The 12280-nt window shown below is 41.9% G+C and overlaps 1 protein-coding gene across 8 annotated transcripts in view; it reads left to right on the top strand.

Annotated features, from left to right (window-relative positions):
* CREB5 (cAMP responsive element binding protein 5) overlaps window positions 1-11634 on the top strand; it is a 258082-nt gene extending 246448 nt beyond the window's left edge. For 6 of the 8 annotated variants that reach the window (XM_048302771.1, XM_048302755.1, XM_048302737.1 and 3 more), the window contains 3 exons: window positions 2417-2644; window positions 3626-3734; window positions 4879-11634. In XM_048302771.1, coding sequence (XP_048158728.1) covers window positions 2417-2644; window positions 3626-3734; window positions 4879-5042 — 501 coding nt within the window. In that variant the 3' untranslated portion in view covers window positions 5043-11634. Of the gene's footprint in view, window positions 1-2416; window positions 2645-3625; window positions 4186-4878 lie in introns of all 8 variants that reach the window. The other 2 variants (XR_007203422.1, XR_007203428.1) reach the window with 2 other exon arrangements.
* The last annotated feature ends 646 nt before the right edge of the window (window positions 11635-12280 follow it).

The following is a 12280-nucleotide window of genomic DNA, read 5'->3' as shown; positions in this document are numbered from 1 at the left end:
TGAATGCCATTTCAGTCTCTTAGTTGTCCTGTGTTTGTCTTCGTTACGGATACATGATTAGCATCCTCTAACAAAACCAAAATTAGCCTAAATTTTATATTTAGTTCATTTTCTTTCTTATGTCCTAGGCAGGGCAGTGAAATCCTGCTAGAGAATGATGCTTAGATGGTTACTAACATATAATTTAACAGGGTTGAGAGCTATTGAGTAAGAGTCAGTTAATTATCCCACATGACATTATTAGTGGAATAATGGCAGCCCTTATAATTAATATCTGCCTGAAATGGAGAGAAGATTTTGTTGTTCTGAAAATGCACTCTGACTACCTAGAGACTGCCAGGCACATTCTGAAAACAAAATTACTCACTAGTTATTCAGGAGAAAATGACCATAAGAGAGGAATTAAAAAAATAATTAAAATTTTATAGTTACCTTTTTCTGCCTTTGTACCAGACTCCACTGAGAGAGTTAAGAAACAAGAAATTTTAAAGCTGAACGGAAAAGGAGCAAAAAGCGATAAGGAAACATAAATAACAGATCTCTGAAGTCTGGAAAGGTGTTATATGTGAAAAATGAAAGGTCTTTGATGAGATGTCAACATTAAAAGGTACTTCTGAGACCTCTGCACTCAGACATGCTGCTAAAGAGGCAGCATGCCCGGCCCTGGTGGACAGGGAGCAGCTGGAATCCCTTGGCAGTGATCTCCTGGCAGAAGCCAGGGGATGGTGGTGAGAATGGGGGCTGTGCCCACTGCAGCTGCCATGGATCTGGCACTCCAACCCTCAGTGTGGACAGAAGGTTGAAGATTTTATCAGCAAACAGATGGAGTTCATGCAAGCTGAAATTTTAAACATCAGTCAGAAAATGTGGGGTGGCTTATTTATTTTTAGAAGGTTATTCTTCAAAACTTTTTTTCTGCTCCTGTGAGAGAGAGATTCCCTGACAGTGCAACATAAAGCTGGGAATAAATTTGACTTTACGCAAAAAGCGTTATCAGATGCAGAGAATAATTACACATAAAATTGCCATTGTAATTGCCACAAGTCAGCTGGGAGAGGGAGCAAACTATATTATAGACAGAAAAGCCACCTCAACTTCGCAAGACTCAAGACGATAGTATCATTTTAATTGAGACAGACGGAGGTGTTAGGCGAACACGTTAATTGCGGCAATTGAAATTCAGGGCTCAGTCTGACAAAGCTCTGAGTACGTCCACTCCCTGGAGTCAAAAGGAAGCACCTTGGAGGTTTGGGCCTTTGCCAGAACAAGAGGATTAATTTTGAGTCAACAATTCAAGTTTCCAGACTGTTCCAGACTATGCAGGAGTGGCAGCAGCAATGTGAGCTTAGTGTGAGCAATAAGATCCATGGATTGGGTTCCCAGACCCCAAGCAGAGGGAGACACAGGGTGCCTCCAGAGCCCCATAGCCTGAGTGCCACAGAGAGGCAGGAAAGCAGTCCAAAAACCTATTCCCAGGCAGTCGAACATTAAATCTGGTGCTGGCTCCTGACAGGGACATGGACATGTTCCATCTGCCCAGGAGGCAGTCAGAGCATAGTTTACATGGGACTGCCCCTACCATGCACCTTTTCTGTAATATTGTGGTCCAGTTACTCTCAGGAGCAGGATCAATACTCCCCTGCTTGAAAAAGCATAAACACATTTTTTTTCCATAGTTTTGTAGCAGTGGGCTGGATGTGGTGCGCTTCTACTCTCAAAGCTAGGGATAAATTGAATAAAAAGGAGTATAGCATCCACAGAGGTCAAATGGAAACTTCTGATAAAAGGAATATCCCTTCTCCACACAGTGCCGGGATATCAAAACACAGGTTCAAGCTCAGGTACCTAAATTATTTTTTTGCCCCTGAGGGGCAGTGAAGTCTGCTGGCCTTGTGCGATCCCAGCCCACTGCTTCCCAGCTCCATGCAGGTGCAAAGAGCTCTGCAGCTCCTGCCTCCAGAGATGGCAAACACTGAAGTGAAGATGGTGAAGCTTGGGAAATAGAAATGTGCTAAAATTTTGGAGGCAATTGGGGGTGGGGAAGAGAAAGAGAGAGACAGAAATTAGGCCACTACAGTCCTGTGCTTTGATGAAAACAGATCCTGAGAGAAACTGGACATTTCAGGTTTGAAACAGGTGGTGGCAGAGAATGCATCTAAGTCAATGTTTTTAAGAACTAACTCAAGGGGAAAAAAAGTGTTCAGAGGATTGTTTCAAAAAAATCTCTACTTTGACCATGGTAAGGATTTGCCACCAGCTGCTTTCAGTGGCATCTGGTGCAACTTTTGACTTGAGCCTGTTGCAGACCTTGCTGGGGAGCAGGCCGAGTGTATGAGATCTCCCTTCCCATTTCAGCATCCCCCTCTGTAACTTTCCCCCCTCACCACCCCCTGCAAAACCTCTTCTTGCCCTGCAGGTTTCGCCGGCAGCACAGCAGATGCAGCCCACACAGACGATACAGCCACCGCAGCCGACTGGAGGTCGCCGGAGGAGGGTGGTGGACGAAGACCCAGATGAGAGGAGGCGGAAATTTCTGGAAAGGAACCGAGCCGCTGCCACGCGCTGCAGACAGAAGAGGAAGGTCTGGGTGATGTCACTGGAAAAGAAAGCAGAAGAGCTCACCCAGACAAACATGCAGCTTCAGGTGCGAGCCACTGTCTGCACCCCTGAAGACACAGAGGGGCTCTTTGTGCTTGACTGACGGTGCCTTTGGGGCTACCCCCGCACAGTCAGTTCCTAGTGGGAGCTCAGGCATAATCAGTCTGTTAATCAAGACGTGTGTGCTTCAATTAAAGAAATAATTACATTTTAGCAGGATAAGCCAGGAAAAAGCTGTCTTGGGATTTAGAAGCCTTCACTAGATGGAGTTGTATTTATTTTCTTTCCTTGTCACTGCTTTTTGTGGGGATTTTTTTTGAAATGCCATTAACATGACTGTAAAAAATTTCTTCAGAGCAGGGCATGTAGTTAAACCCTCATTCAAAACCAGTGAGATAGAAGCACTGTCACCGTCTATCAGTGAGGAAAATCAACTGGATAGATGAAAATACCATGAATACGGTAACAAAAGCCCTTCTTACAGTGCTGTCCTTCTTATGGTGGGCACAGTACTTCTGCTTCATGCAGAAGTGTGCCTGTGTGCTGCCAAGGGCAGAAAACCATTTGTAGCATGGCACTCCTCCAAAACATTCTCCCACAAAACCCAGAGGTGTGAGCAGCACCCAGGCACTGGCTGCAGCCGAGCTGTAGGTGACAGCAGTCCTGCCACCATACCCCTGAGCACAGCAATATGGCCTTTGACCCCACGGGTGTGCCACCTGGCCTCATGCAGAGAGTCCGAGTATTTCCCGAGTAGATTGAAACACTGCCTTAAGTATCTCTGGTGCTGGGAAGTTAGTTCATCTGTCAGTTTATGTCACCAAATCTGGAAGCCAGACCGCCTTCAGAGGTTACAAAATAATGTCACTGACAAATGTTAACATAAATCCAGCACACAAGCACCTGAATACCTTTTATTGCAGTTCTTTCAAAGTTATGGAGCAGGTTTTGTGTTCTTGAGTTTAAGCTTTGTGGAACAGCCTGGTTTAAACTTCGTTGCTAACCAAAGTCTCTCCTTCTTTTCTAGAACGAGGTTTCCATGCTGAAAAATGAGGTAGCACAGCTGAAACAGTTATTGTTAACACATAAAGACTGTCCGATAACAGCTATGCAGAAAGAATCACAAGGATATCTAAGTAAGTAGCTGGTATGTTTGCGCTGTCTCCACACTCCTCACAGGAAAGCAAACCTTCCAGTTCTTCCCTCCAGAACCCCTTCTTTGTCATATTATCACTTGAACCTGTCTTCTCAAACATCATCCGAGCCATCCAATCTCCTGCCCTTACTTATCCAGCCCCGCTCAAAACCAAAAAAGCCCCGGTTTGCATCCCACTCAGCAGAGCTAGTCTTCCCCACCCCTCCTTTCGGCAAGGAGATGCACACGGATGGACGCTCACTCCCCTGTGGAGGATCCTGCTTGAACTCACAGCTCCAAACCTGCAAGAGTCCTCCTGGGCACGGCGCTGCCAGAACCTTAAAATAACTCTCAAAAGGAAAGTTAAAAAGGAAAATATTACAGTCCCCTCCAGCGAAAATGGTACTGTGCTCTGACAGTGGCACAGACCAGGCCTGGCGCAGGTTTTCAAGGTTTGTTAACTCTTTTTTTAACTCTCATCTTTCCTTTTATTTTTTCAAAAAATTCTCAGCTAACGGAGACGTTGAATCAATTCTTTCTAGTCGATGCATTTTGTGAGTGTAGTAATTTAGGGACAAATTCTCTGTTTCTCTCTAGAACAGTTTAGAAGAGCCTCAGGGCTTGCCAGATTGTGACATTGTCTTAAAATAGAGCCCATTTCTCTCCTCCGCATCACTATGCATCTGTCTCTTTAACAGTACTCAGAGAAAAAAAATACATAATTGCATTACATGCCTATCAGCTGTTGCTTGAATTAGATTTTCTGTGCTGCAGTGCACTGCACTCTAATTTTGATTCCTGTTGGAACAAATAAAGCATTTAAGCATCCCAACTGATTCTAAAGACCTTAAGATATCAGACTTTTTAGCCCAACATTGGTTTCAGTCATTAAGATCTTGGACTTTTTTCAAGGTCTTAGCCCCTGAAATCAGGTGGATATAAGAGAAGTTGGCTTGAAAAGAATTGTGAAAACTAAAACAATCTTAAGACAGAGAGTGTTGGATAACTGTAATTATATTTTGAAATCCTGGGACTTGTGCATGCTTCAGGTCATCAGTATTTCCAAGAGTATCACCCAGCATAGCCTTTTTACTAGGATGGAAAAATGAACGTGTGTTGTCTCTGTGCCCTCAATCCCTTCCCAGGTCCCGAGAGCAGTCCTCCTGCAAGCCCAGTCCCAGCTTGCTCCCAGCAGCAAGTCATCCAGCACAACACCATAACGACCTCCTCCTCCGTCAGCGACGTCGTGGGAAGCTCCACTCTCACCCAGCTCGCCAGCCACAGAACAGACATCAACCCCATCCTTTAAAAGTGGTTGATCAGAAACTGCTGGGGGAGTGTGGTAGCGTATCAAAGCGTCCTCTCTACTAAGGATATTTGCAACCGTAACTCAAGCCTGGAAGATTCCTCAGTTCTTGAAAGACTCTGGCTATTCATTTTTATAGTTATTAAAATGTCTTTTATACTTAGTTACATAAAAGGGAGTTACGCAATTAATATGCTATCAGCTTGAGAAATGCTTTGGTGCTTTCTCCATTTTTTTGGTACCAGTTACTTGTTTATAAACCTAACTGTTTCTGTACATAGTCACGTTTCCTTCTCACCAATCTAGCCTGCAGCCTCAGAAATACAAAGTTGTGTTAAACTGCAGCTTGTTAGCCAATGTGAGGCATGAAAAGTATTAAACAGAGTCAAACATAGGTAACTAGGAGTAATTAGGCTATAAATATAGAGCGAGGGCATCTGCTGACAGCATAATAAAAAAGAGTTAGCGTTGTGCTATCAGCAGACTGCGTCTTGCATTCAGAGCCTCTTTCAGAGCAGTTATATAGGATGTGGCTTCAGGACAAAATCAAGCCCAAATAGCGTGCTCTTTTGTCTAGCCCTCCCCCTTCTCCTCTCTCCCCTACCCTGGCCTTTTTCTCCTACAGTTATTCTCACACCTTCCTTTTCCCTTCACTTTTCATTTCCCAGATTTTTTTTTCTTGGTTTTTTTTTTTTCATTCCAAGGCTTTCTCGCTTCCCTCTTTTTCTCAAAGAATGGTAATGAACAAGCAAAGACTTCAAGCCCACCTAAAAACTGTTGGCATGGCTGCTGCTTTCACTAGCTCTTCACCCGCAGTTGGGCTGCGCCAAGCATTTGGCTTTTAAAAAATACAAATGCTCCTGATTTAGTGTTTTTAATAAATAGGGAAAGGCGAAAACAGCGCAGCCACAGGTGAAGCAGGATGGTGAGCCAGCTGTGTTGATGCTATGCAGCCCTGTAAGCTTCTGTGGTGCAGTAGAGGCATAGCAAGCAACACCTGAGAGTCACAGAAAGTTTTGCACTGCCAGTCATTAATGTAGGAAAATCCATGTAGCATATAATAATTCGGAAAAGTTCTTTTCCCTAACCTGGTTGCGTTGTTCTAGCAATGAAAGCTAACAGCCTCAGGCTTCATGGGCTATAAATGAGAAATAAATCAGTGTAATGGTTCTGACCAGTTGGAAAAATGCCATTTTTAATTCCCAGGGAAAGACCTGCTCTCTGCAGGCATTCCTTTAAACGTTCACGGACTGATCCCAAGCTGGCAGACAGCAGCGTAGCTTCACAGACTTCAATGGCACTTAACACTCGTTTACCACGGGTAAGGAATTGTTCTTTAGGATGCTAAATAATTTTTAGAAGGCATGCAGCGGCTAGAAAATGCTGCAAGAATGCCAAGTCCCACACTTGGGATAAAATACAGTCCTGCAAAGAGGGTCTGGAAAAGAGCCTTATGCCACAATTAAGGTTTTTGTTTGGACTCTGAGCCTGCCCCTCAGCACAACTGATTTGCATCCCTGAGTGGTCCCAGTGATTGATGGGAAAATCAGACAGAGATGATGCCAGTTAATTATGCTTCCTTGCTGTATATGGGGACCTGATTTTGCTCTCAAATCTGTCAGCGGCAAAACCTCCCGCTGCTCGCCCAGGGAGCAGGCTCCGAGCTGGTGAAAAACGTTCAAACATTCTGAGCTGCATCTTTAATAGCAAAATTCACATTATTCCCAGAAAATGCTCTAGCCCCGAACACACTTTGTTCTGCAGCAAAGCTCTCTTCCTCAAAGACTGTGTCTTTGGTCTTTAGAGGAGTTGTGGGTTATAAAAGGATGGGTCTTCTCCATGTAGGAGGAAGAGTGAAAAAACTGAAGAGTGAGGGGGCACTGAAAGGCGCAGGGCCTGTCTGGAAGGGAAAGCAAATTTCTGAGCATCATTCATTGCCGAATTAGTTCTTATCTCAGTGACTAACTTTTTATCAGTATTCTTTTCTCTAACAGCTTGCTTTCCATTTATGCAAATACATTCAAAAGAAGATTTTTAATGTACAGTGTAAATCTTGACTTGATTATATAGTCTAAGAACCAAAAAAAAATTACGAAAAAATACAAATGTAAAGGATTTTCTATTATATTTTAGACAAACATATACTTTTAAAGTGTTTTAAATACTGAATCTATAATTTTTTTTAATCTCCAGTTGTAATAGCTAAATGGTTTTGCTTCATCACAGCTCCCAAGGGAATTTTTTTCAAATACGCTGTCGAGAAAAATGTTCCAGCTGAGTATCCACTATGTAAAAAACCCAAATAAGCATTTCCCCTACGTCTGAATTTCATAGTTCACCATCAAAAAGGAAATGCAATTGCAGGGTTAATTTTAAAAACTTTCCCTCTATATGGGTAGCACTTAAATACATTAAAAAATAAAAATCAAAGTTGTTGGTAATATTAGAATACCCAGTTGAGCTACACTGCACTAGAATTACGGTTTAGCTTCATTTTATTCAGTCTCCTCAATTAAAATATTTAGCTGTTAAAATGAAAGCCTCTACATTAAAAAGAAAAAAAAAAAGGAAAAAATACAAAAACCTTGCCTAAGTTTTGTTAAATTCAGCAACTTGACAGTTTGACTGATGTGTATTATATATAGCTCAATTATTTCTTTTTTTAATGCTAACTAGGCAAGCCAACCACACATGTTGGCCTAAATGTGTAATTACAATGAAATGTCTCCTCTCTATACTATTGGCCTTTAGGTATAATCCTTGCTAGTGATGTGGAAATAAGTAAAGGATGAAAAGCTATTTGCTATTGCTTCTTGTAACTCTGTCGCAGGTTCACAGGCCAAGACAACATGCAGCATATTTATATCGGCTGTATCATCGGGAAAAGGACCAACCGTACCAGGCACCTTATATGATTCATCAGATTTGCTTCCACATTAAAATGCTCTTGTTTTCCAGGGGAGTGATCCTGCAGCCTTTCCTCAAGCTGCCGGTCCAACCGGGCACTGGAGGCTGCCTGAGCAAGGGCTACGGGAGAAGCCCCAGCCCTCTGTCTCCAGGATGTCCCTCTGCCCTGTGGTCAGTGGCAGCAGCCTCTTCCTAAGCACGTCACTCTAAATGCACTTCCCAGGCTCTTTCCATCAAGGAGGAATCTTGCTACGAGCTACTTCTGGAGACTGCTCCACTTTTCTCTTGCCCTGCCAATCCAGCCTGTTGCCAGGCTCACCAGGCTCTGTGCCCTATCCCACTGCCAGCGAAGGACAACTCAGACCAGTTCCGTCATCCAGTCTCCAGGGCGCTCGCAGGGTGGTGAGCCTTGGCCAGTGCCTTGCTCAGGAGGAGGTGTTACCATAGGTAGCATCTCTTGTGCGTGACGTTGGAAGCAGGTTGGAAATCTCAGCCACGGACAACTGCAATACTTGGATCAGAAAGAAACGATGCTGCGATCCAGCTCCGACGCCCCCAGCCCCCCTTCCCCAAGTCAATTTATGCAAGCCATATTCATAACGCTGCCTGTGGGAGACAAGTAGTTTGTGTGCTATCATGGTGTGTTTTATAAGGACAACGACGATGATGATGATGATTTATGGAGAATTTCACGCTGTTGGGAGTTAACTCCTGCTACGAAGCTAAAAGTCTGCTGCCCATATTCTGAATAGTGGAAAGTCAATGGTTCAGTGCCTCAGTGCGTGTGGATTTAGTGTTAATGACTCAGTCCTGTTAACTAACAAGCCAGCTATAACTGTTGTTAAATGCCCAACTTTTGAGGATTCATATTTTTTTAAGCAACAATATTTAGTGTTGAAAACTAGCCTTTTAGTTTAGGCAAAATGTGCTTTTTAGCAGCTAATACCTTTTTTAAAAAAAAGCATATAGAGTGAATTTATGAAAATTCATGAGGACCAAAGCAATTTTAAAACAGGAATCTATTAATTTAGTATTCACATAGAATTTTATAAAGTATTTATTAATAAATGTTATTTTAACACATTCCATTTGAACAGTATTCTTGTACAGAATCTGTTTGGTTTTTTTTTTAAGTTACAATATTAGTTTTGCAATAAACTACTCTAGGTGTGTGTGCATCTTAATCTTTCAGGGTCTCAAGCAGAAGTCATCCATCTAAGATGGAAAAGCTTGCTGAGGTCAGTTGTACAGAAATTCCTAGAATTTAATGTTTTCCTTAAAGCAGCATCTGCTTTTTTTTCTTTTTTTTTTTTTTTTTTTTTTTTGTAACAATGAAACAAATTATAAACCTTCAGTTGTTTGCTATGTATTGGAAAATGTGCTTTCTTGTTTTAGAAAGCATGAGTCAACGTATAACTGGAAAGCCTGTCTTTCTTTTTTTTTTTCTGCTTTTTTTTCTTTAAGGCTGATTTTATACATCACCACAGAAGATCTAACCCCATCCTCATTTCTTGTCTAATATCACATAGTGAGTTGCACTATACTGCCTTATCATTGCCTCTTCAGTCCTCTTACTAAGCAATGTTCCTTAGATTTAGACCATTGAAGCTCCATTATACATCAGAGAAAATTACTGGAGGGGGAAGAAGAAAAAATTGATCTGTAGACATAAAACCTAAACTGTGCCTATTAAACAAAACCAGTTACAACTAATTAGTATCTTATTTCTACATTTCAATTATTTATATTCTTTTAAAATTGCACTTTAGCTCTTGCTCTCTTTCTTGCTCTCCCTTGTTGAATCATTTATAAATACTCTTGTAAAAGTTTTGCACCAGATACATTTATATGCTTTCACTGGTGGCATATCTACAACTTGTCTCTCACACCTGTCCGAGCGGAGAAGCTGAGACCAGCCAGTCTGCAGTGTGACTTAGACTTTACACCCTCTTCATGACAGCATATAAATGTTTTATTATGCAATGTGTATGATGTGAGGCGGCATCTAAGCTACATTTATAATCTCTCATCCCAAGAACCAAAGTGTCCTGTATATCGTAAGGTCAGGAGACTGGCTCTGTTGTGCATTGTGATGCACTTTGACTGTTGTCCAACTCACAGTAGCTGCAAAGCTGCAGTGATAACAGTGGCCATACTATGTATTAGAGTTCTGAATCAATAAAATATGTTGCCTTATAACTTGACTAGGGACAGCACCTTTAAAAAAAAAAAGAAGAGACAAAAAACTTCTAAAGGCAAACAAAAGCAATAAAATCTCAAGCAATCTGAACACCAAAAAACAAAAAAGGTTCAATTTTTCAACATCTGAAATGATCATCTTACTGCAAAGACAAAAGAGACTGTTTACATCCATAACCCTTTTTTGTTTTTTTTTTCCCAGAGCTTACAGCTATCTCAGTTTTATCAGTGGCTTTACACTTAAGAGCTAAATTGCTCACCATTATTGGTTTTCCATAGCTTTCAAAACAAGTCCTAAACTGCACAAGACCAAAAATGTCAGTGTTCACACACACTCAGAGACAAGATTGATTCTCCAAGTGGAAATCTGATCCTTTCCCAGGCTCTCCTTGGACTGGAATCAATAACTGCAACTCGTTATATTTAGATGAATGTGTAATACCTGGGAATCAGGATCTCCAGTTCTACATTTATGCAAGTTAAATGTTAGTATTGCTGTTTGACCTGGTGGAACTGTTCACAAAGCCCATGGTCAGAGCCTGCCATCTGATGCCATGAGGGTCTTAGACCCAAGTATCTTTCTTGACTAAAAATCTGTGTGACAGCCTTCTGAATGAAGACTGAAAGCTCCTTCCGGCTTTGCAGAAACTGCAGCAGTGTCCTGGAGCAAGGGAGATGGGAGGATTGATTAGGCATTTCAAGGGAAATGTCTTCCTTTCTGGAATCTAGGAAATGTCAGAGAAATATTTTCCCCACCCCACAGAGCTGAGATTGCAAGGAGTTCCCTGACAGACATCACCTTTAGCATGCTTCCACAAGACAAACTACTTTGCACGAAAGGTATATTCGCTCTTCTGAGTAAGAACAATTGCCACTGAGAGTTTTGCCAAGGACTTTATCATAGGGACCCAAGTGTTTCCCAGCCCATGGCCGTGAGCTCTGTATCCCTCTCTCTGTAGCAGCTCTCTTCAAACACTGGCAGCACTCATCAGTGAACATTGCTTCTTCGGACTATTGCCATTCTCCTGGTTTTAAGGAACTTTTAGCACTGCTTGGAGTAAGCCTAAACTATCGAAGTTTATATATAAATATATATATATATATATATAATATTAAAAAAAGGTGCTGTCACAGTAAGTTTTGGGCTTGAGGTTGTTTGTATTGTATGCAAAGGTTTTGTGTTTGTATGTCTGTTTGTTTTATTATGTAAAGCAACCACCTTCCTTACTGGAGGGAGATACTTTTTTTTTGGTACATAAATGTAAATACTTGCTGCAGCATTTAATATGTTTAATTTTATGTTAAGCTTTTTGTTGCATTGTGAACCCATTATTGTTACAAATGGACAATGAGTTCATTGAGACTGTTCAACTAGGTCAGATTTTTACATCTCTTTCTAGCTAGAAGAGAAAGGAATTTTGTGCATTTGTACAAATGTTAATAATATCACTGCAATTCCAATATAATAAAGCACTCAAATACAAATAAATCCAGTAGTTTGTCTGTACCTATACTCCAGACATTTTACCATATGGATAACTCCCGCAGTTAAACCAAGCTACTCTTCACTGATTTCTGTTATGACCTACGACCCCTCATCTCCCTCCAAACTGGAGGAGGAGCACGGTGCAGGGTATGCTCCTGCCTGGTGGCAGGAGCAAGGCATTGTGCAGACCTTACGGCTCACCATTGTCCTCCGGCAGCTGAGGTGACTTGGTAAGAACAAGTTCTCTGAACTTCTTCCAAGCACGGAGGCTGCAAAGCCTCAAACAAAAAGACTTACGTGGTGGAGCCTGACATGAGGCCTCCACATAAGGATGAGACAAGCTGTTACTTTACTTTTCCTTGCAGCTGGAGTGTGCTTGTATCAAAATACACTCCATGCTTGTTATCCCGCCAAGCTCTCCTCTTGCCAAAAGCTGCCTGGAAATGGATTTCCTGCTGGGCTAATTAGCTGTAATTGTGATGCCCCTGCTATCTTGCCAACCTCATTTCTCACTATAAATTGGTCCAATACAGACCTTGGCACAATAATGCGTAAACTGTAATCTAAAGTTAGTTGGGATGAACCCATCTCTCCAGTGGGAATTGGATTAGCTGTAGATTAATGCAACTTGATGTCTTGCTGGCAGTCC

Source organism: Corvus hawaiiensis, chromosome 1, assembly GCF_020740725.1.
Source record: "Corvus hawaiiensis isolate bCorHaw1 chromosome 1, bCorHaw1.pri.cur, whole genome shotgun sequence".
NCBI classification, from domain to species: domain Eukaryota; kingdom Metazoa; phylum Chordata; class Aves; order Passeriformes; family Corvidae; genus Corvus; species Corvus hawaiiensis.
This window is presented reverse-complemented; position numbering and strand designations above follow the sequence as displayed.